The sequence below is a fragment of the Balaenoptera musculus genome, chromosome 16 (genome assembly GCF_009873245.2).
Source record: "Balaenoptera musculus isolate JJ_BM4_2016_0621 chromosome 16, mBalMus1.pri.v3, whole genome shotgun sequence".
Lineage (NCBI taxonomy): Eukaryota > Metazoa > Chordata > Mammalia > Artiodactyla > Balaenopteridae > Balaenoptera > Balaenoptera musculus.
Genome location: NC_045800.1, coordinates 32,704,663 through 32,727,174, shown reverse-complemented (window position 1 = coordinate 32,727,174; position 22,512 = coordinate 32,704,663). Strand labels below are relative to the sequence as shown.

General features: G+C 44.9%; 1 protein-coding gene across 38 annotated transcripts in view; it reads right to left on the bottom strand.

Annotated features, from left to right (window-relative positions):
• The window catches only part of SORBS1 (sorbin and SH3 domain containing 1), a 241,675-nt gene that overhangs the window by 58,990 nt on the left and 160,173 nt on the right, over positions 1–22,512 (bottom strand). For 17 of the 38 annotated variants that reach the window (XM_036828992.1, XM_036828997.1, XM_036828984.1 and 14 more), the window contains 7 exons: positions 19,559–19,731; positions 17,818–17,881; positions 15,900–15,974; positions 15,511–15,573; positions 5,862–5,909; positions 5,606–5,735; positions 3,778–3,892 (listed from right to left, as the gene is read on the bottom strand). In XM_036828992.1, coding sequence (XP_036684887.1) covers positions 3,778–3,892; positions 5,606–5,735; positions 5,862–5,909; positions 15,511–15,573; positions 15,900–15,974; positions 17,818–17,881; positions 19,559–19,731 — 668 coding nt within the window. The remainder of the gene's footprint in view (positions 1–3,777; positions 3,893–5,605; positions 5,736–5,861; positions 5,910–15,510; positions 15,574–15,899; positions 15,975–17,817; positions 17,882–19,558; positions 19,732–22,512) is intronic. The other 21 variants (XM_036829021.1, XM_036828989.1, XM_036829004.1 and 18 more) reach the window with 2 other exon arrangements.

Sequence of the window (22,512 nt, the reverse complement as noted above, 5' to 3'; positions counted from 1 at the left end):
AATTAACCCATTTTATTGTCGAAGGTTGTTTGCAGATTGTTTTACTGCTGAGGTTAATGCTGGGCTGAGAACTGAGTCAGGAGGTATGTCAACCGGCTTGGACCCAGAGCAGCCAGTCTCAGCCCTCTGAGCTGCCAGAGAGAAAGTTAAAGAGGCAATACCACACAGCATTTGATTCTGCATTTATAACTCCACTACAGATCCAAGTACAGAACAGACAGGCAGAAAACGTCCTTCTGGATGCAGAACAGGCTCTCTGTACTGGCAGGCCAAGCAGATTCCACAAGGCCAGGCTGAGTTCTCTGTTACTGGTGGCTATCTTTTCCTAGCTTGGCAAAATCCTCAGAAAAGGCAGGTGACTTGAGAGGGACACCTGATTGTCCTGAAGGACAGCTTTGCTGCTTGGATGGGAGCCAGAGACTAGCTTCAGATTTTAATTAAATAATCTGAATGTGGCCCGTTCATTTACACGGCACTTTATAATGGCCATAGATCTTTAACCCACATTATCGCACATGATCCTCTCACTCAGTGCTTCAGTGAGGCTGGCAGGCCGGATAATAATTTCATTTTATAGATGAAAACACTGTGGTTCAGAAAGGTTAAGCGATGTCCCAAGACATAAGGCGGAGTCAGAATTCGAACTCAGAACTCAGACCTTGCAATTCCTAGTCCGGTGCTGTTTACATTTCTCATACTCCCCATGAGAAGGGGGCGGGCCTGCTTAGCTTGTGGATGACACCAAGCTAAAACAGGGGTAAGTGACAAACTTGAAAAGTCAGGAAGGAATTCAAGGTGACAGTGAAATGGGAAGAAACCAAGTTGGGTAAATCCCCTTGTTTTACACTTTCAAATATATATTGTGTCTGTAATAAAGATTTTAATGTCTGTCCTTCCTACTATACCCCTATGGGAGCAGGAACTCCAACATCTAATGCAGAGCTTGGCACATCAAAGTTATTCTATACAGCAGACCCTTGAACAGTGCGGGCATTAGGGGTGCATGCAATCGAAAAATCCATGTATAATTTACAGTTGGCCCTCTGTAGCCACGGTTCCTCTATATCCACAGATCCAACCAACCACGATTGTGTAGGGCTATAGCATTTACTATCGAAAAGAATCCATGTATAAGTTGACTGTGCAGTTCAAACCCATGTTGTTCAAGGGTCAATTGTATATATTTATTGAATTGAGCTGAAGTTCAGTTCTATAAGGGACTTTGGAGGAAAGTAAAAGGAACACAGCCTGAAAAGAGCCATTTCTGACAAAGCAGGGGCTGACCTATAGGTCTCCAATTCCAAGACCAGAAGAGAAGAAAATGGACTCATACTATGATTAGAGGGAGGGCAAACAGTTATGAAGAACTTCAGATGAGTTTGCCAAACAGCTGAATAGGTCACCAAGACTGTGAATCTCCTGGGGGGATTCTGAAGGTAGCACAGTGTTTATCTGTCTGGGATGCTGTGGGTTTGCTCCAGGGACAAGATGTGCTCTAAGGCCACCTTTACAGCCTACTCTTCAACTCTTTGTGTGAACAACAGATAGAGAGATGTGCCTGTGAGGCCACAATTTAAATTGCCAGGCTTAAGCAGACACGAGCACCTCCAACTGGAAAAAAATTGGGGGCCCCCCTCCTTAAAAGGAGATGTGCATTTCTGAGAGCACATTTAGATTCTACATCTGTCTGTCTCTAGTTAGTATACTTATTCACAGTAAACAACAACAAAAATGTGTGTGTGTGTGTGTGTGTGTGTGTGTGTGTGTGCGGTGGTAGGGTGGTGGCTGTGGAAGGAAGGGGGTTCCTCAAATTCTGGTAAACCCGACACTGGAAACCAAAAGGCAGGACTCACGTGCTGAAACTCACATTCCAACGTTTCTGTTCACGTGGCAAAAATAGCAGGAAAAGAAATTCAAAAATAAAGGACGAATTCAATCCCTGTGAAGAGTAGACTGTGAAAAGATGAAGATTCTCTCTAAAATGAAAAATGACTCTTTGGGAAGAACAGCGCTAAATAGAGGGAAAGGCACGAAACTAAAACAGCTGGACAGTGGTGTTCCTCCCTGGCCAGCCTTTGGTGTTATGTCCTAACTGGGTTGGCCCAGGTCCTGGTACAAGCAGGGGGCTTCCTGTGTGGGAACACCCAGACGGTGCTTGGCAATCCACGTGTATGGTCACCACAACTCCCCAAAGAGGGCCCCGTGGGCCCTGTGTGCTACTTTTCGGGGTTTGTAAAAACAATATAAATGATCCCAAGGTCTATGACATGGAAGACATTGTGACCACTGTGGCATCAGTGAGAAAAATAAAACTATGTTATTGTTTTTTTCCTAGTTTTGAACAGTGGTCAAATTATTAGGAACCAAGGAAAGGAGGAGGAAACAAAGGAGAAATTAAGGGGCAAGCCTTCAATAAATCAATGACCGTCTATGAACAATAATAAATAATAAATTGCCAACACAAAAGCACCCAAAGGCTTACAGAGTCTCTAAAACCACTGAAGTATACTGACATGTGATGGTGTGTCCACCACTTGTTATTCAAGAGTTGGGAATATACTCAAAGGACGTGACATTCTTTCTAGGAAGACCTGTATGGAGGATTACCTTCCGTGCTTGTTACCTTCTAAGAGAGAGAGAACCTCCAATGCAGGGTGGAGCCAGAGGCAAAATTCTCCGCTCCTCTCAGAACTTTTTGCTTAAAATAACTGTGGTGCACAGTAAATGCTGAAGAATGACAACTCTGAAGCACTTCTGTGACCTGTTGAACCTTTTTTCCTAATTAAAATTACTTATCCCTTTGTGCTTTTAAAGATGTCACCTTTTTATTTTATTAAAAGTCAAATCAATTATTCCTTAAAAACATGTAGAGCAAAAGAGGTGGAGGGAGAATAATTTGAACCCACATTTCAGAGGCCTACTTATTCTGGACTCAGTGTGGTAACAGCATTTTAATAAGAATCAATCCCCAGCATGATAATTCCATCCTGCTGGCACAGCTGCAGGGCTGCAGGGTTTATAGAGCTTTGGAGGATCCCTTTTACCATGTTCAGAATTCTGAAACCAGCTTTTTCTAATGAAGGGTGAATAAAAGGAAACGTGATCGGCAGATATGAAACTAATCAGTTTGTAAAAATTCTCCCCTGCTTTTGCTGGGTGGTCTGCTATGCCCATACAGGCCATTTTCCCCACTGATAACTGCTTGGAGATGTGAACTTGTGTAGGGAACCATAAACCACACTGAATATGAAATTCGTCCTCTCTATTGCACTTGTCAGAAAAGGAAGACCTAAAAAGACATACTCTAACAGCCTGGGGCTTTTTCCCCCCAAGTCACATCATCATATTAATTATTTGGCTTTTAATGATGTACTAGTAACTTCTACACACTTTGCGCATGTTCAAATAAGAGTCAGCTAAAAATCCCCAACTTTAGTCCAGTTAGTAATAAGCCTGATAAACGAATGGTTAGATGTTTAAAAAAAGATAGCAGCAAAATCAACCTTTACATTACAAAATTTAAAATTAGTGAAAACCATGAGCAAAAAAGAGCAACAAAGCCACAATGAGAGGATTCTTTCAAAGCACGCTCTGGGGACTTATTTTGTGAACACCTGCAAAAGCGAAAAGGGTAAAAATGCTTCGTATTTTCATTGTCTTCTAAACAAAGCAAGTCTATTTCAAGGGAGAAAGAATGTAATCCAAGTGCACACACAGTGCATCTGGATTAAAGAACACGGGCAGGGTGAGACAAAAGAACTTGAATATGCACATTACCATCTTTTCGTTGGTCAGAACAGAGGACCTGCCCGGCTGATATTCGTAAATGCTTCTGGGTTCTGCACGGTATTTTCTTGTATCCGCTTTCTTATCTGGAGGCTCCCAGTCGTTTCTGTAGAAAGGAAATCCTATTAGAGCTATTTTCATGAAAATTGGCATCCGACAGGTCTGACTTTGGCTGACTCTAATCAAGGAATTTTTTATATCCGAGGCACAAAATCGGACTCCGCGCAAAGCATTCAGTTGTGCTGGTTTCCTTCTTCAAACAAACGGATCCCTGTGTTCGCCTCACAAAAGGCTCGAGGTGTCCTGTGCTCACAACCGGACACCGGGAAGCAGAGAGAAGAGAAAGAGAAGAAAGGAAGCAGCAGCAGCAGCAGCAGCAAAGCTTGCTCTGGAAAAATCCTTCACCTTGCTCTGTTCTCAGGAGCTTATCATTCCCCAGACATGCCTGTACTTCCCACTCAGGCTAGTGCAGTGAGAGAGAATGCAGGTCCCGGAGCCAGGCAGCTGTGGCTCCAACCCCGCTACAGCACTTGCTAGCTAGCTGATCTGGGCCAAGCACTTTGCCGCTAACCTACCTTAGTTTCCTCATCTGAAAAATGGGGTTGCTGTAAGGATTAAATGAGACAGTATGTCTCAGCATGTAAATCACTTAGCAGAGCGCCAGGCCCCCAGGAACCACTCAATAAATGCTATTTGTTATTATCACCATGTTCTTCTTCCCTATTCCACACCCCATCCGGTAATCATCAAAACTGCAGCCTTTGGCACAAGTACTTAACCCGATCCAGTGAGGGATTTCAGAGGATACATGAAGCCTTGGAAATTATTTGCAAAATTTTTATACGTGCACATAATTGCACTTTGCACTGTGATATTATATTCCGTTTTTCCTGCAAGGCTATAAACTTCTTGAAGGTAGGGACGATGATTTATGTATGTTTATAGTCCTCCATAGCATCTGGTTCAACCTGCACACAGAATGTACCCAGTAGGCGCCCGATGAACGCACTTGTAAGGACTTATGGGTATACCCAGCCTTCCTTTCAGATTAATTATCAAATTCCTCAGGCAGATGCCACTTACGTATATGTGGGATTTCAAAAACAGCCATTCATTTGTCTATGAAGATGGAAAAGGTTTGGAGGTGTGAAACAGTGTGTATTTAAAGGAAAAATAAATAATTCAGTTTGGCCAGGGCCTTTTTGTGGATTGAGAAGTGGTGGAAGATGGAGCTGGGAGACGCATGTCCAGACACCAGTCCAGATGGCACAGGAGGTTGCTCCAGAGGGCAGAAGACTCAATAAAAGACAATCAGGTCATCTGGTGTGGGCATTAACAGATGACTGATATCATTACAACCATGTGAGCCTTCTGCTTTGATAATGTGTTGAATAAATAAATAGATACTAAAAAGCGTGGCTTCATTTTAAAATTATATTCTCTGCTATGGGCCCCATCAGTATGCACAGAGTATAAAAACATATGACAAATCTTATGGCTAACATTTCTCTTGTGAAGAGGTAAAAAGTGATGATAATTATCGTCAACATTATTTAAGTGCATACTGTGAGCCAGGCACTACTAGAAATGTTACATGCAGCATCTTGTTTTATCCTTGCAACATCCCTATGAATGCAAAATGTATCCCCATTTTACAGATGAGAACAGTGAGACTCAGAAAAAACAAGTCACTGCTAATAAGTGACAGAGCAGGGATTCAAACTCAGGTCTGCTTGACTCCTGGCTCCAATGCTGCCTGACCCAGAGAAAGAGATTGTGTATGAGAACCTAAAATCACAGAGCTGATGAGAGCACTTACCTTTCTGGGCTTGATTTTAGCGAGGAAGAGCGGGTCGGGAGGGGAAGTGTGGCCGACCTCTTAACTACCTTCTCACCATCAATGTAGTTCATCTCACTTTTTGAGCGAGGCACAGAAAGGGGAGATTTTGCTGGAGAAGGAAAAAGTGGGTGTGAAAGACTTTTAAAACAGATGAAAACTGAAAACAGGAAGATATTTTCCCTCGTCCACCACTCTCCCTTCCTCCCCTACAACCAAGAAATTCTAAGTCACTTACTGTCTTCAGAAAAGGAATATCGAGGAGAGTACAGATCTGAATCATCATCTAGTGAACAAAACAAAACGTGATCAGGAGACATCCGGCTAAGGTAAGAGAACCGAGTGACACGTCCCCCACTGCCACTGTCCTGCACCGGCGTCCAGCCACACCCGGGAGCCCAGCGGACGGAGGCGGAGTCAAGCACCAGAAGCTACACCACGGGCAAACCACAGTTCAGAGCTGGGTTTGGAGAACCCACCCAACCAAACAGACCTGTAGTCAGGAAGGTACATTCATGACGCCTGGGGAAAGACTGCTCCTGACACCCAGAAACGCATGGGGACAAATAGCCAAAGGCCCTCTCGAGATAATTTCCACAAGCAAAGCTGGTCCCCAGCCTGGCTGAGTGGGAAACGGGCTGAGATAGATGCCTGGGTGCTCATGCTGTCTCTGGTCCGTACTGCTGAGTTTCATGGAGTCCCCAGGCCTGCTGGGTGGGATGGGGAGGCCTGGAGGTGTGGTTTCTAGCTGCCCAGCTCAGCTGTGACCCATTTCATATGCTAGGGTTCCATATACAATATCATGGAGCAAAGAGGTACTGCAGCTAAGAAAACACTTTGAGAAACCCCTCATAATCATTTGTTCTGATTCCACCTCAAACTGGTTCCTCGAGTAGCTTTCCTTCCTTGGAACCCCACGTGCCCTCTGCAGATGTGGTTACATGGTTTGCTCTGCAAAGGTGCCTCCCGCTCACGGAAAGTGCCTAAATTGTGACTCTGGACCAAATCAAACACACATGGGTTTCTGTGGTGGGAGATGGCTCTCCAAGGGCACAGCACACGTCCCTAAATAAGTGGGACACCGACTGGGGCGCTAAGACTGGCAGAACAAAGACAAGACATAAACCCTTCATGGAGATGGCCGCGTTGAACTAAACATGAGACCACAGGTTCACTCACGAGAATAGGTTTTTCTGCTGGGACTGTCCTGGAAACCCAGGATACTTAATCACTACATCCATGATCCCATGAGGGATCACTACATCCCTCCAAAGAATTTCTCCAACAAGAGTTAGGCTGAAACAGCCTCTCCCGTTTTCTAATAGCTCGCTAACCAGAATTCAGAATTCATGAATATGGAATGAAGACCAACTCCTTCCCCTAAAATCAGTAACAGCTCTAACAAAGCACATGAACTAGCCTGCAAAGGCAAGTCAGAGGATCCGATGTAATATGTTGGTGGCTAAGTGTCAGTCAAGTCCTTATCTCCACGCAAGTCATTTTAAGTTTCAGAGCAGAAAAGGCCAGAATATTTTATAAAATGTAAATAAAGCTAACACTGCTATTGAGTATTATTCAAAACCAGTCTATCTCCCCTTTCGTCTCCCCATTTTATCGGTCCCAGGTCTCCCCAGCTCCAATAATGGAAAGGCTTCAGGTACCAAGATATCTTTTCTCCTCCCTCCCTCCCTCTTTTTGCTTTGATATTGACTAATTCTTATCCTTAAAGTTGAACAGGGCTTAAGGTTTTTCTGCCAGTATAGCCAAGCCTTTCCCTGCTATAAACTGAACATGCAAGCTTATTTATGTTAACTTTTGAAAATAGGGCAGAAGAAAGAGATAAAATGGGATCCAGAAATACACAATTTTGAGGACTGTTCTGAAGACTTGTGTTGCCTGCTTTTGTTTTGTGTTACTGCTTTTGTTTTTTAACAGAACTTCTGATTATTGTTCTGATAAAATGACACAGCATCAAAGAAAACGAAAAATCAGCTTTGAATGCAGAGATTTGATTGGAAAAATGGTGCCTGCCAAATGAGTGATTAGCTTAGTTAGAAACCAGTGTAAGTAGTGTTTAAAATCCAGCCTAGCATTTTAGCTCAAAACACTGTATCTCTCTGAATCATGGGGAAATTACAGCCTAGGAGCAGATGGTAAGGTGAGGGTTAACTTATAACCTCGCTCTTGAGGTAAGCAGCACAGTTTTCATGAGGGAAAAATGGCATTTAAATATTCAAAGATCTTTTAAAAAATTCTCAGCTCTTTAAAAGTTTTTGCTCCCTAGAGCTTTCTAATGTGGACTTCTAGAGGACTTGTTAAAGGAAAATGAGAAACAGTTCTTCTGAGATGAAAAAAAAAAAAAACCCCAGCATGGCTTGGGCAGTTAATCCGTGTATTTTGAAAGTTAGAAGAAGTAGGAAAGAGAGGGGTGGGGGGGGTGAAGGCAACAGAGAAGTATGAATGACTGAACCTTCTTAAAGTTGTTTCCTACTTGGTGTAAATGGAAAAAGAAATCTCCCCCATATCAGGCTAGCACAGGGCAGGGGCGTCTCCGTGAACTAGCTTTTCATTTTTCCCAGTGTCCACAGGATCCAAGTCTGACACGTGGATTTCAGTCCATTGACTTTCAAGTGGGCAAACTGAAGTTGCACAGATTCATCTGAACACTAACAATTAGGACAAGTTCCAGGGGATGTATAATTTATTCTTTTAATATTTAATGTTTGTCCTGCAAATCTAATGGAAGAAAATTTTACCTACATTTATGAATAAAAAGAATAGCTGCTCCCATTATTAACAGCCTAATAGTAACTGGTAATTTACTAATATTGCCTCACTTAATCCTTGCAAAAACTCCTGGAGGTACGTAAATATCTATCTTAGAGACAAGGAAATTAGGGCCCAGGGAGGTTAAGCAAATTTGCCCTTAGCCACACCGTGAGAAAGACAAAGCAGGAATGGATTCAAGGTCTTTCTGACCCCACTTCCCTACCTATGCTGCCCCTCAGCCCTGTGATAGGGATGGGGCTTCGTTCTACCCTCATCTGCCCAATCCTGGGGAGAACTGTGGCTATTCCATTATCATTTTTATTAGGGAAGAGGCAGGGGAGGGTGTTCTTTTGAAACTCGAGTCACGCACTGCAGTGCTGGCCAGGCTGACTTCTAGCCCTTGAAGCCTTTGCTCTACTTTTCTGCAACATGCCCCCCCCCGTTGACATTTAAGCAAGTTTTCTGAGTTACCCCACCACACGCCTAGCTTTCCTCCTGCTCTTCTCCAGGGAAATGGGTAAAACTAAGTCACTCTTGCTACATCTTTCACTTGCTGCTTCTTGTACCTTCTCCTGGCAGGCTAAGTGTATACTGGGACAGGTGGAGATGCAGCTGGAAATACAATGAATGGGAAAACTGGGTGTAAGGTTCACCTTCTGCATTTCTATACACCAGAGATGGCCAAATATGTGTGTGTTTAACCCTAGTTGAGCCACATTAAATGAAATGTTCCTCAAGTTGTCTATGAACACAGACCCCATCTATGCATGAAATCCTGCTTTCACTACTTCTCCAAGCATCCTTTCAAAGAACGTCCTAGTGGGCTCAGCAGAGCTGGGATCTTGTGATTCCTACTTGTGGTGGAGCCACACGCTGTGTCCTTCAGAGCCCCAAGCAGCAAACATCAAATCTTGGCAGCGATACCCAGAACTTCCTGTGCCAGTGACTTCCAGAAAACTCTAACACTAAGCAGCATTTACTGGGGGTGAACAACTCACTCCTGAGCCCTGAAGACCCCTGCCAGGCTTTGATGTTTACACACCAGTGATTGCCCTCTGGGCTTTGGCAATCTGTTCTTGGAGGCTGCATTTGGGGACAGCTACTCCCCTAAAACTGCCAGGAGGCACATAATTGCCTTTCCAACCACAGTAACTTTAAATAGACTAAAAAAGACTTCTTCAGTTTTTTTTTTTTTAAAGAATTTATAATAATCTTAAAGACACTGGAGAAAGTGCTGTTTGTTCTATAAAAAGTGTGTAATTGACCGAAATGGGATGACTGACAAAAAAGCAGTATTTGCATAATTGCTTGCCTATATCAATTAAATTTCAATTTTATGCATTTGTTAGGCCTTTAAACTTAAAATTATTTTTCTAATATCAGTGGCTCATTTTTAACACAATCTTTTTCCACTGCTCAAATTAATCCCTTTTCCTGCTTTACCCCACACACTCAGGAGGAGAAAGGATAAAGGGGTCGAGATAGATAGACACACACACACCCACCCACCCACCCACAAACAAAAATGGTCAAACGAAAAGGTACACAGAGGTGGGTATCAAGGCTAGGTGGGATTGGGGAGGAAGAATAAGAAAAAGGGGGAGTGGGGCAGGAGGGTCAGGAAGAGTCCAGGGAGCTTGGGGGAACAGCCCCCAAATCGTCTATGTTCTGGTTAGAAGCAATCAAATTCTAAATAATGAAAAAAAGATCAATATAGGCTGTTAGAGTAGCTACAGAAGACAAATTCAGAAAAAAAATCAAATGTGAGGAGTAAAGAGAACGAGGTGGCGCAGGACAGGAATGAAAGGAGCAGAGGTCTGGGGGGACCAGGGGGCTGCAAGACAACTCACCGGCCTCATCTCCCGGGGCGTCCCTCCCTCGAAGGTGGAAAGGGACTAACTGCTACTCTCTCTTAACTATCGCGCAGGTCAGACTTCTGCGCTTGCTAAGCAGAGGACTTCTGGGCGGCTCTGGTTAGGGGAGCAAAGGTGATGGCTGCGAGCACTCAGCCCCTCCTTCGGGCAGTACTCGCTGCAGTTCGGGCACAGATCCTGGCCAGGCATCTTTACGACAGAACCATTTGCTCGAATTCAAGCAAAATAAGGCTATTCTCAGAAATCCTTTAAGGCCAGTAGAGGATTATCTTAAATATAGATATGCTTGGGAAATATCAGCCTCCTAAATCCTTGCCTTAGTGCATCCCCATCTAGGAACGGGGAAGAAGCTCAGTGAGACTGACCACTATGACGTGATACGTCACCACAACCTGAGCACGTCCTGAGGTTGTGTCTTGAGTCACTTCACCAGGAGGTGGCAGTGGCCACCATCAGCCTGACAGCAGTGGAAGAGGCATCCAAAACGAAGGGAAAAAGCTGGGCTCTGAGATTTCACCCTTGGCTGATACGACAGCCCTTTATCCTGACAGGACCAAATGGGTTCTCACTGGCATGGACCACAAAGTAATACACCAGTTCCTCGGCTTTGCTGATCTGGAGGCATCATTTGAAAATATCTCCCGCTTTCTTGACATGAAGCATGTCAAGAGAGCCAGCATCATCTGGCCATGTTCAGAGTAGAAAAGCGAGTTCTTTTCAATCTGTATTCCCCACACTCATTCTATATTCAAATCCCCAAATTTGCACTGGCGAGTATCTCCTTCCATTTTTGGAGGATGAAAAGGGTGGCATTCCTCCACTGCAGTGGTTCTCAGCCCTGATCATGTGCCAAATTACTTGGGGAGCTTTCCTAACCTCATATTCCCGTATGCCACACGGGGAGACTCTGGCTCAGCCGAGCGAAGCATGACTGACTCAGAAGCAGGGCAAGCTGGATGCCTGGAGTTAGGCATCAGAGAGCCCCTGGCGAAGGGGCCAACCAAGAACACAGAGTGCAGCAGGAGAGGGAAAGGAATCAGCAGAGGAAATAAAAAACCCATGTCTGGGGGACCCCAGAGACCTGGGTTTGAATCCTGGCTCGGCCACTTGCTGTGTGATCTTCCACAAATTAATTAACCTTTCTGAGCCTCATACCCTTTATCGACAAAAATGAGGACTCACCTCATGGGGTTGCTGGGAGGATGAACACGAGATAACAATTATGATGCACCCAGCATGGAGCCTTGTATTCAGTAAGGGCTCAAGAGATGGCAGTGCCAAGCACAGTCACTGCAGTGGTTGTGCTATTACCACTATTAACAGGATTCCACCACAGGGCTATTTCCTAAGGATGGAGGCAGTGGAGGGCTTTCTGAGGCTGTTTCTCCACAGCATGTCCCTCTGGCTCCTGCTTCAGGAAGAAACCATGGGCAGGATGTCTGAAGACTCAGTCTAGCAGCCCTTCCATGGTCTGGGTGCAGCAGTGGGTGGCATTGGCTCTAGTCTCTATCAACATCCCCTCTCCCCACGCCCACAACCAGAAAGACCTAGTGGCATCTCAGATGCTGGGAAGGGACATGTGCCTTTAAGAGAGAGACTGGAGTGTAATTCACAGACAAGTAGCTTTGGGTCAGAGAGGAAGGAATGATGGGCAGGAGAGGGTGGGTCAAGGGAAGGTTTAAAAGAAAAAGAAAGTAAAGTTATCCCCAATGGATTTCTGGTAAATTCTTTTTATTTTTGATAAGCTTTCTAGGGACGAGGGTATATAGAGAAGTTATACGAAATAAGTCTTCTGAATTCATTCTACTCTCCCCAAATTTCCTAGCCCTAATTCCTCCCAACGACCCCATGAGATAAAGAATAATCAGACATAACCGTTGCTCCTGTCCCATAGAGTGGTCTCAAAGATTATAAAATGATTAGAAGTGACTGCACCTTGTTGGAATTTACAGGCTTCTTTAAAAGTACATTTTAAATCTCACTGATTAAGACATGATAATTCTATTTGTCTTCTGAAAGTCTGGCCAGAAGTTTACTTTTTCACTGTAGCTGAGGGCGGGGGTGGGGGAAGGTTGCTAAGCTTGACACAAACTTTCACATTATCCTTCACTATTTAGGAGAATCAGCTTTGAGACACTTAGAAATGTCTTTTTTATACTGTATAATCAACTAGAATTTAGACAAAAAGCAGCAGCCCTTAGGCTAGGTTTTGATAGGTCTATTGCAAATAATTCTAGTTTCAAATTCTGAGTTCAAACAAAACAAAATAACCAGCAGCAACAACAGTCTTCTCCCCGAAGGGGACAGACTCCAGAATGACAGCTCACTTTTCTCAGTAAATCTGTCTATTTTTTAATGCTCGTTAAAAACTATGCGTAGAGGCTGCCTCGGTTAGGTGCTAATCCATCTTTAACACCCTTCTTTGAAAGGGATAACTCCTTCCCATGTTAAGAAGGGTGTGCAGAGCCCAGGGCCACCGACTGGTAGCACGGGGCTGGAGTGGTACCGAGGGCAGGGCTGAGGAGGACCTGCCAGAACTCACAAACATCTAAACCACAAACCTGAGACTCTCTCATTACTTTAAAAAAATTAAAATGAAAATAACAATTCTTTAAAGTGAGCTAGCTCAAAGATTTCACTCGTTTGTAAAAAGCCTTCATCTAATTGAATACATCTGTGATCTACTTCTGAATCTGTCATCTAGGCAAGAGCGGGGGCGAGACAGAACCTACCCTGTTTTTAAAAAAATCTCCAGGGAAGAAGACTTCTTAGAAACTTGTGTTGAAGTCTAATCATCTTGGTTATTATGAATCTTTTATATCCAATCTAATTTTCTTCCTCTTTATCCTTTAAGATGATTTCTTCCTTTTTGGTCTTTGAAAATAAAAACTGGTAAGGTCTGCTTCCTAAATTATAAGTGAAAACTTATCATGTCATCCCTTACTTTTTTTTTCCTTTTTTGGCTGTGTTGGGTCTTTGTTGCTGCGCCCATGGTTTGTCTAGTTGCAGTCAGCGGTGGCTTCTCTTGTTGTGGAGCACGGGCTCTAGGCACGTGGGCTTCAGTAGTTGTGGCTCGCGGGCTCTACAGCACAGGCTCAGTAGTCGTGGCGCACGGGCTTAGTTGCTCCGCAGCATGTGGGATACTCCCAGACCAGGGATCGAACCCGTGTCCCCTGCATTGGCAGGAGGACTCTTAACCACTGCACCACCCTTAACCACTGTCCCAATCCCTTACTCTTTATGCCTCGTGGTAAAATAAGCCCGACTTGACGTGTACCACCAAGCAGACAGTATCGTCAGCCAGGGTTGCTAGGTGCTGCACCTGATGACATGGCAGCTCTGGGTGCGAGGCCAGAAGGCGAAACCCTGTCTTCAGCTCAACAGCCAGACTGACTGGAAGCTGTTGGCACTGCCTGCGACAGGCCTAAGGCATTCTTCCAGGCTGATGGGAGTCACTGTTTTTCTCCACAGGACTCCTCCAGGTGGCCTTCCTCTACCCACGTCTATGGGATTCTACACCTTCACGCATGCTGTGTGCTGGTCATCTTCCCTAGAAAGGAATCCTATCTTATGAGTGGGTTGGGTTCTCCAAGTCCAAATAAAGCACAAATCAAAAAACTGCATTTGATCAAAATTACCCTAAAAAAAATTCGCACTCATCCAGTTCAGTTCATTGTTTCTGAAGCAATGCTTTTTGGCTAGAATCAGCACCCCAAAAGCAAAAAACTAGGTTATCCCACACCAGATAGACTCTTGCTGGAAGGAGGTCACTGACTGAAATGGAATCAACAGCTTTTAATTTTTTAAGTATCAGTTCCTTCCGTAGACTTTTCTTTTTGTTCACAATAGGCCCCAGGCATGAAAGGGTTGGAAACCACCGACTAGCACATCACAGGGAGACTAAAAATGGAATATGGTATTTTAACTAAAACTGTATCTAACACATCTCAGCATGTCATCGCGTATATGTTAAGTGATCAATAAAAGTTTGGTGAATGACTGAATGGACGACTTCACCAATGATGAGAAGGGCTGGGCAGGATGGTTTGCTGAGCTAATTAGAACAGAGAAGCACTTGAAGAGGGGAATGCACTGGGCTTCATCCCTAGAAAGAACTCTGCTTCTGAGGTCCAAAGCCTTCACTCAGCAACACTCTTCAGGCATGTGCTAAGGACCTACTGTGTGCCAGCAAGGTTTTCTGGGGCCTTCTGGACACATGCTCTCACAACTGCCACCACGTTGGACACAGTACGATGAAGTAGCCTTGTCTAACTCCCTGCCTGACGTGAACTTGGGAGAAAAGAGGACATATCTTATTCACGGCACTGTCCTCAGTTCCGAGGACAGCATGTGGCACACACACGTGCTCAATACTACTTGAATGAATGAAGCTCAGAGCTCTCAACATCTCATCCTAGAAGAGCATTTAATCAAAGTGCCTCCTGCCTACCCCACCCACTCCTCTCTTTCTGGGTCACTCATCTAAAAATCAGACAATCCCTGCGACTAGAATAATTCTCAGGATGTTGCCCTTCACTCACCTTTTAGAACCTTCTTTGACACCTAGGCTATTTACCCCAGAAAAGAATATCTTTTAGATACAAGTGTGGCCATCCTCCCCCAGCAGGTCCAAATTCCTAGCCAGCTCTTTCATGAAAAGGTTTCTAGCTTGGTCAAAACCCTTATTTTCAAGGGCTATCATCTCCCACCATGACTGAATCCCATACCTGGATAGGTCTTGGGGAATTCCCTACCAAGGAGATATACCTGGAGATACACCCAGGACAAGAGGGGCCCAGTGGAGAGTTAGTTGCACATATGGGAACCAGGTAATGTTTCTCTTGCGGATGCTGGCACGTCTACCTCCTGCCCATGAGCCATAATGACTCAACTTCCCCGAGTCAGTGTGCCGCCACCAGCATCATGTGACCACCCCCAGATACAAAGCCCTGGTTATGTGAGTACAGGCAGCTTTTCCCAGAGCCCCACATGTTCAAAGTATCGTAACTAAGCCACACTGGTTACCCCATTAATCTTGTAAACTCCAACGGAATAGGATTAAAATACCACCTGGATAGACTCCTGTTACACAGTCAGCGAGGAGCAAGAGAACGCCACAAATCACAAGGTTAGAGGGAAGCAAATGATGGGGAGAAAGCTCTTAGCCACCAGGAAGAACCCCAAGGCGAAAAAGAAAGTAACAGGATCGGTACAAAGAGAGGCACATGATTTTCCTTTAATTACCTTCAGATTTAGGACTAGGAGTAGATGCAGGAAACTGGTAGGTAGGAGTGTAAGGATTGTCCTCTGCAGCAGAGAAAAGCAGTGGATTTTCAAACCATCCACTATGGAGTGGAGGAAGTGACAAATCTCCAACTGATTCTTTCAAATGACCCATTACCTATTTTAGTGTTATTAAAGCACACGGCATCACACTTGAAAAGAGATTAATGAATTAGAAAGGACTTGGTTATTTTAATATGGCATATCATGCAAATCAGTGAAATAAAATTTCTGCCAACCAAAAATGACTATAAAAACAAAATCTAAAAGCCAAATCTTATTCCTAAAATGGAACTAGAAGAATTAATTGAAGGCTAGGACAACAGATACACTGTCTAAGTTCATGGTACCTTCAGAATTTTGCTGGATTTCAGGAAGTTCAGGGAATTGGTACGTAGGGAAATAAGGGTTTTCTTCAGGAGTGTCTAGGCAGAGGAGCAGGTTTGGGAGAGAGAATAGAGGAAGATACAAATGGAGAGAATGAACGAATAGGAATCCACACACAATTCAGGCTCCTTGAATTCTGGAACATACTAAGCTTCACCAGGGATGAAAGAAATTCAAATTGCTTTTAAAAATCCAGTCCTTTTGCCTGAATTACTGAGACACGTCTAAAGACACAATATCATTTCTCTTCTTGGACAAAGAATTACATAAATACAGTCTCCGATAAGCAAAAGGCATTTAGCACAAAGCTTCAAATTTTCACCTTTTATGGGCAAAAAATATTAAGTATGCTAATAAATTGTGTGTAAAGAAAACAACTGTCATCAAATGATTTTTTTAAAAAAATCAAAGCTTGTGCTCTAGACATTAGAATCAGGGCAAATTAGTAGATTCTTAATTTTTCAAATACCTCTGCCTAGGGCAGGTAGTTTCGCTCAGAATCTGTAATTTAGGTTGAGTTATCATCTATAATATATGAGAGGACCCATGCTGCCTGAGGGGCAGAATTACATATTTTTCACATATGCACCTGTGTCTCGGCATTTGGGCCGCCAAAGCTGGATCTAAAGGTGAGAGACACAGATTGCTGGGGAAATGGACATTGGCTTTAGGAAGTGACAAGTGGAACTGACACCATCTGATCAGACAGCCAGCATCACCACCATGACTGAGCTCATCTACCTCAAAAAGAGTGAATTTACTCTTGGCTCAGAAACACTAAATACTGAGCATCTCAAAATTTAGAAACAAGTTGAAGAGGGGTACCCCCAGGTTCATTCTGAACACTGCAGGAGCTAATTAACAGTGATGTTAGCTGGCAGCCACAGCTAATCAGAGAGACTGGTCATCTGCGGCATACGCTGACCAGACAATGACCAGACGCTTTTCCTTTGCCTTCGCGTGTCTTCTGTGCCAGGCGGCCAGACTGGATTTGGCCACAGGGAAGGACAGGATGCTCTGCCTGCAGGAGGAGTGGTACCCTTCCCACAGTGAAGCTGCATCCCTGCCCAGCAGCTGAGTGGCGGCACAGGCGGGTGGGAGCTGTGGGGCTTGCAACCTGCCTGAGCACTGGCCTGGGGTTCTCCCACCATGCTGGGTCCCCTGCTGGCAGCCCAGCAGGCCCCTGATTTGGAAGCACTACTCTCCCAGCTTGAGCGGGCTTTGTTGTGTCAGCTCTGGACTGGCTCTCAGGGCTCCCTGCCAAGTGCTGGCTCCCCTCTGGGGAAGATTATTTTTCACATTAACACCGTCATACAGGTGCACCATGCGTCCTACTTCACAAGGCAGAATTTGCTCTCATTTGGACCCTGCCGCATCCCTCAGAGGAAGGGGAGGGGAACAAACACAAAGAGAGAGAGGTACGTGATTGGCCCATGGTCACATGAGTGCTTGGGGGACTGAACCCAGACGAGAACACTTTTTAACTCCCAGTTCATGCCTTCTCAACTTGCTCTGCCTACAGGGCAGTCATGGGCAGACACCGGGAGGTGCACCTAAAGCCAGAAGCAGGTGGGAGTCGAAGCTGCTCACATCCCAGGCAGGCAGATGCTAAAGAACGCAGGCAGAGTGCTGGGCTCAGCCTGCTGCATCCCCAACATCTGGGAGGGAGGACTTGAGAGCCGACCTCAGCTCCCACATGTGAGGCAGGCGCACAAGCTCTCCCGCCCTCTCTGCTCTGAAGGTGCATAGCTGGGCTCAGGCAGGCCGGGGCCTAATGAGGTCAAGCTGCAGGGCCCAGTCTTCCGGCCAAGTGAGTTTAGGTCCTCACCGCAATAGTCAACATATGGGCACAGCACAGCTTCTACAAATGAAAATCAATACCTCTGTTTAGTTTGTGGATCTGCTTAAACATGGTCTTGTACCAGTCTTTTGATCTCTCGGTGTTCTGGAGAAAAAGAGTAAAATAAAATGGAAATCTCAGCACATTTCAGAATTTCCATGATTACGAAAGCAAAATGCAAAGTGACAACATCTCAAGTCAAAACTCATATAATTCTATACATCTTTGTGATCTCACATGGAAATCTTTTAAATGCAAAACTGTTGAGAAAGAACAGACAAACCAAGGGATTCAGACCTGAATCTGCGGGGTACTATTGGGAGGCAGGTTTTGAAACCAGTGGACAAGGATCCACTTGAAATGTGTCCATTCTTAGGTAATTTTTAGAGAGAACCTCTCTCCATATATAGATGACTAAACTGAAGTAAAGTCTCCTAGAAATGTAAGAAACAAGGAACATATGCTATCACCCATTTCAGGTTACTCTGTAGAAGTATATCTAAGCCACCTGCATAGGGCTAGATTTAGAATGTATACATTAAAACGTAACCCATTATAGCATCCAACGCCAGAGAGTTTCCATCCTAACCACAAAGCTGGGTTGTTTTTTAAGATAAAAATAAAACAGGGAAGGAGACAGGTGGTTAGATCAGATACTTTCACTCCCACCTTACAGATGAGAAAATGTGATACAGAAAGTCAAAGTTCACAGAGCAGGTGAGCGGGAGGGCTGCACAACAGGATGGCTAGCGGGAAGGGTCTGCTCTGTCACCCACAGGTTGTGCAATCCTGGGCAAGTAATCCCGCCTGAGTCCCTGTTTCCTCATCTATAAAATGGGAATGATATTAGTACCTACCTTGTACGGTGAATCATGTTTAAATGAGATAATGCATTAGGAAACGAACACTGCATTCATTATTAGTAATAATTCTTTCTACTACTTATTATTATTATTGGAATACTTATTATTCCTTAGGACAACAATTCTTTTGAGGCTTAGCCCACTGCTGTTTCTATCAGCCTCCCCCAAAGGGACACAAAAACCTGTCCTTTGCTCAATGGAAATCACAGAGAAACACATCACAGCCAGTGTTCTGGTTCTGGCACATGGAGAGGGATGGGGTTCACCCCAATCCAGGTTCAAATGTGGGGCTTCTCTGGGATCCCAGGGCCTGCAGGAGGCTGGCGGGCCTGCACAGCGGGGAGGGCTACGCCAGCGCTACCACGAGACCCACCCTGTTCTGAGGCCTTGCAGGCTGAATCCACCCTGTGTGTCCCCGAGAGTCTCCCACTCTCCCTGGATGACGGGCTATCTCCCATCCAAGGCAACTTCTTCCTGAATGCGTGGTGGCAGGGACCCTGAGCCGCACACTCTTCCCAGGGTTCTCTAACCCTGGACTACAGCACAATAACGAAGGAGACTGGGAAACACTGCCCACGACCTTCTCCTCTTGAACACACACATGCCTGAAGCCTCTCAGAAGTTCTGCCGCAGAGAAAGCAACCTGCCTTTGTTCCACCCAGCTTTCCCCCACATTCATTGGACCATGAAACCCTTTTCTCATGGATTTAGTAACAGCTAACATATGCTTTGGGAAAAGCTGTCGCCCAGCTCTTCGACGCTCTGCAGGCCTCAGTGGGCTTAGAGAGAAGGCAGTGCTGAGGACCCTCCTTTTGAGGTCTCTGCCACCCACAGACGGGGTTCACATGGACCCAGGGGTGGACACCCATCACTGGCTTAGGACAAAGCCTAAGAAGGACTTGTAGGTCGGCACTCGTACCCGGAGTGGGATGCCCACATCATCCATGGAAACATCGCTTAGGTCCTGAGTGCTCTTTGCCACCCGCCTGCTGTCATCCTTCACCTTCTTCTCAGCAGCCCTGCCAGGGGAGGTGGGTTTTTCCTGAGTTGCTGCTGAGTCCTGCTCTCCCACTCTTCTTTCCGAGACAGGATCTGGAAAAGAAAAGCAATCATTAGCTCTTCTGGTGGCTCCAAAGCAAATTCCCCACAAACAATCCAGCTAGGGTAGAGTGTGTCTGCCAATTCTCAATTGCAAGGAGTTGTGCTTAGAGCAGGGGTCAGCAAACCATGGCCCAGCCCCCGGTTTCTGTAAATAAAGTTTTATTAGAACACAGCCATGCCCTTCGCTTATGTATTATTTACTGCTGCTTTGGAGCTACAACGGCAGAGCTGAGTAGCTGTGACAGAAACCGTATGGCCAGCAAAGCCTAACATATTTACCATCTGGCCCTTTTTTTTTGTTTAGTATTCATTTTTTATTTATTGGATGAAAGATTAGATTCTGTAGTGTTTTACCATTTTCAAAAGTTTCACACACATGATTTCATATAATCCCATAATAACCCTTTGTCCTCCTACCCTTACATTGCCCCTCTCCCCTTCTTCTTACCCCACTGGGAACCACTAGTTTATTCTCTATACCTGGGTCTGTTTTTTTGTTTTATTCACTAGTTTGTTGTATTTTTTAGATTACACATATAAGTGATATCATGGCTGTATCTGTCTTTCTCTGACTTATTTCACCAAGCATAATGCCCTCCAAGTCCATCCATGTTGCTGCAAATGGCAAAATTTCATTTTTATGGCTGAGTCGTATTCCACTGTATACATACCACATCTTCTTTATCCATTCATCTGTTGATGGACACTTAGGTTGCTTCCATACCTTGGCAACTGTAAATAATGCTGCTATGAACATTGGGGTGCATGTATCTTTTCAAATTAGTGTTTTTGTTTTTTTCAGATATACACCCAGGAGTGGAATTGCTGGGTCATATGGTAGCTCTATTTGAGGTTTTTTTTTTTTTGAGAAACCTCCATACTGTTTTCCGCCCATTAGGCCCTTTTAAAAAATGTGCAGACAGTGTGGTAAGTGCCCTATAGAGGTCTGTACTTGGTGCTCCAGACATCCAGGTAGTTCTGACTTTTCTAGGAAGTCAGGGAGCAGGTAAACCACACGAGGGTGGCCAGACACTACTTGAAAGTTCTTGTTTCCCCTTGAGGAAGTCACTTAACTTTTCTGTGCCTCTGTTTTCTCATCCAGAAACGGGGATAACACTTCAACTGGCCAGCTCACAGCAATGTTGTGAGGACCCAATAAGATAGCTTACGCCAAGTGCTCAGAAAACGGTAAACTGCTAAATGCACATTAGAGTTTATTTAATTTCATCCAGGATTGGAAGCTACAGAGAGCTAATAAACATACCACGTGTGGTCTATAGATTATAAAATGACTTAGTGTGTTCTGTTACTCCAAGGCATGCCATTTATTTACGGGAGGCGTTTACAAAGCACCTGCCAGGCGCTAGGCGTTCACATGTGCTGAGGACATGGGGGTGAACCTTTCCCAGCCTGGCCTTCAAGGAACTGACGGTCTAGTGGGCAGAAACAGCAGGAGAGCCGGCAGTGAGAATGGAGGCAACCAGTGCTGACAGAGGAGTCCACATCCAGCTCCGCTGCAGAACTGGGTTCAGGCGCCACCCCTCAGAAGGGTCAGCCAGACAAAGAGGAAGTGAAGGATGCTCCTGGCAGAGGGAATGGCATAAGCAAATGCCAGGGGCCTCGGGACTACTCTGAGCTTATTATGGGCCAGGCAATGCGCTAAGCTCTTCACGTACATTATTGCACCTCATCCTCCCAATAGCTCTATGAGGAAGAAACTATCATCATCCCTCCATTTTTTAAAAAAAGAAACAAGTAAAATTAATTTTTATTTTATTTACTCTATCTAAAATATCATTTCAACATGTAATCAGTATAAGCAATTACTAATGAGGTATTATACCTTCTTTATCTTGTACCAAGCACTGCATGTCAGTGTGTATATTATACCTACAGCACCTCTTGATTTGGATTAGCCACATTTTAAGTGCTCAATGGCCACATGTGGCTAGTGGCTACCATACTGGACAAAATAGCAGTAGAGTATGAATGCCCATGTAACCATTTATTAGTGTTGTGGTCTGCATTGAGCTTTTCAGAGTATCAGTTACTGATCCATTAAGTCATCCCTCCATTTTTAAAAAACAGGTAAGGGGAACAAAGCACAGAAAAGTTAAAGTAGCCTGCCTGAGGTCACATAGCAACACGCGGTCAAGCCGGAATTTGGCCTAGTGTCCACCTGACTCCAGCGGTCCTGTCTGAACCACATCCTGTCTGGCCTCCCTCCAAGGTGGGACCAAGGTTTCGAGCCTGGGAGGCTGGCCTGATCCAAACAGAGAAGTCAGGAAAGGGAACTGGGCTGGGGAAGGCAGGGAGTGAAGACTGCCTGCACTTAGGGTAACTTTGAGGAGACAGCGAGACACTCAAGTAGAAGTGCCCCGGAGACCCTGAAGACATATGAGAGTGAAGCCCAGGGAGAGGCCCCGGAAGAGGGCGATTTTGGAGCCATCAGCACAAAAGTGATGGCTGAAGGCAAGGAGATGGCAGAGGTCAGTGGAGGAGGTGACAGCAGAGTCAAGGGCCGAAGTCATGCACAAAGGAATGTCACAGTTACAGGCTGAAAAGCAGAAAAAAAAAAAAGGGTTCCCAGAAGCTTGCAGTTGTTGTTGGAGGGATAGGAGATGAACCGGAGAGGAACAAGCGAGGTGTCACTGAAACCAGAGAAGACAGAGTTCCAAGAAGTGGGATGGTAATGCGTCAGAGGAAAAAAAAGAAAAAAAGAAATTGAAGCAGAGGAAGCGGCATTACCTTAGGCAAAAAAAGAGTCACAGG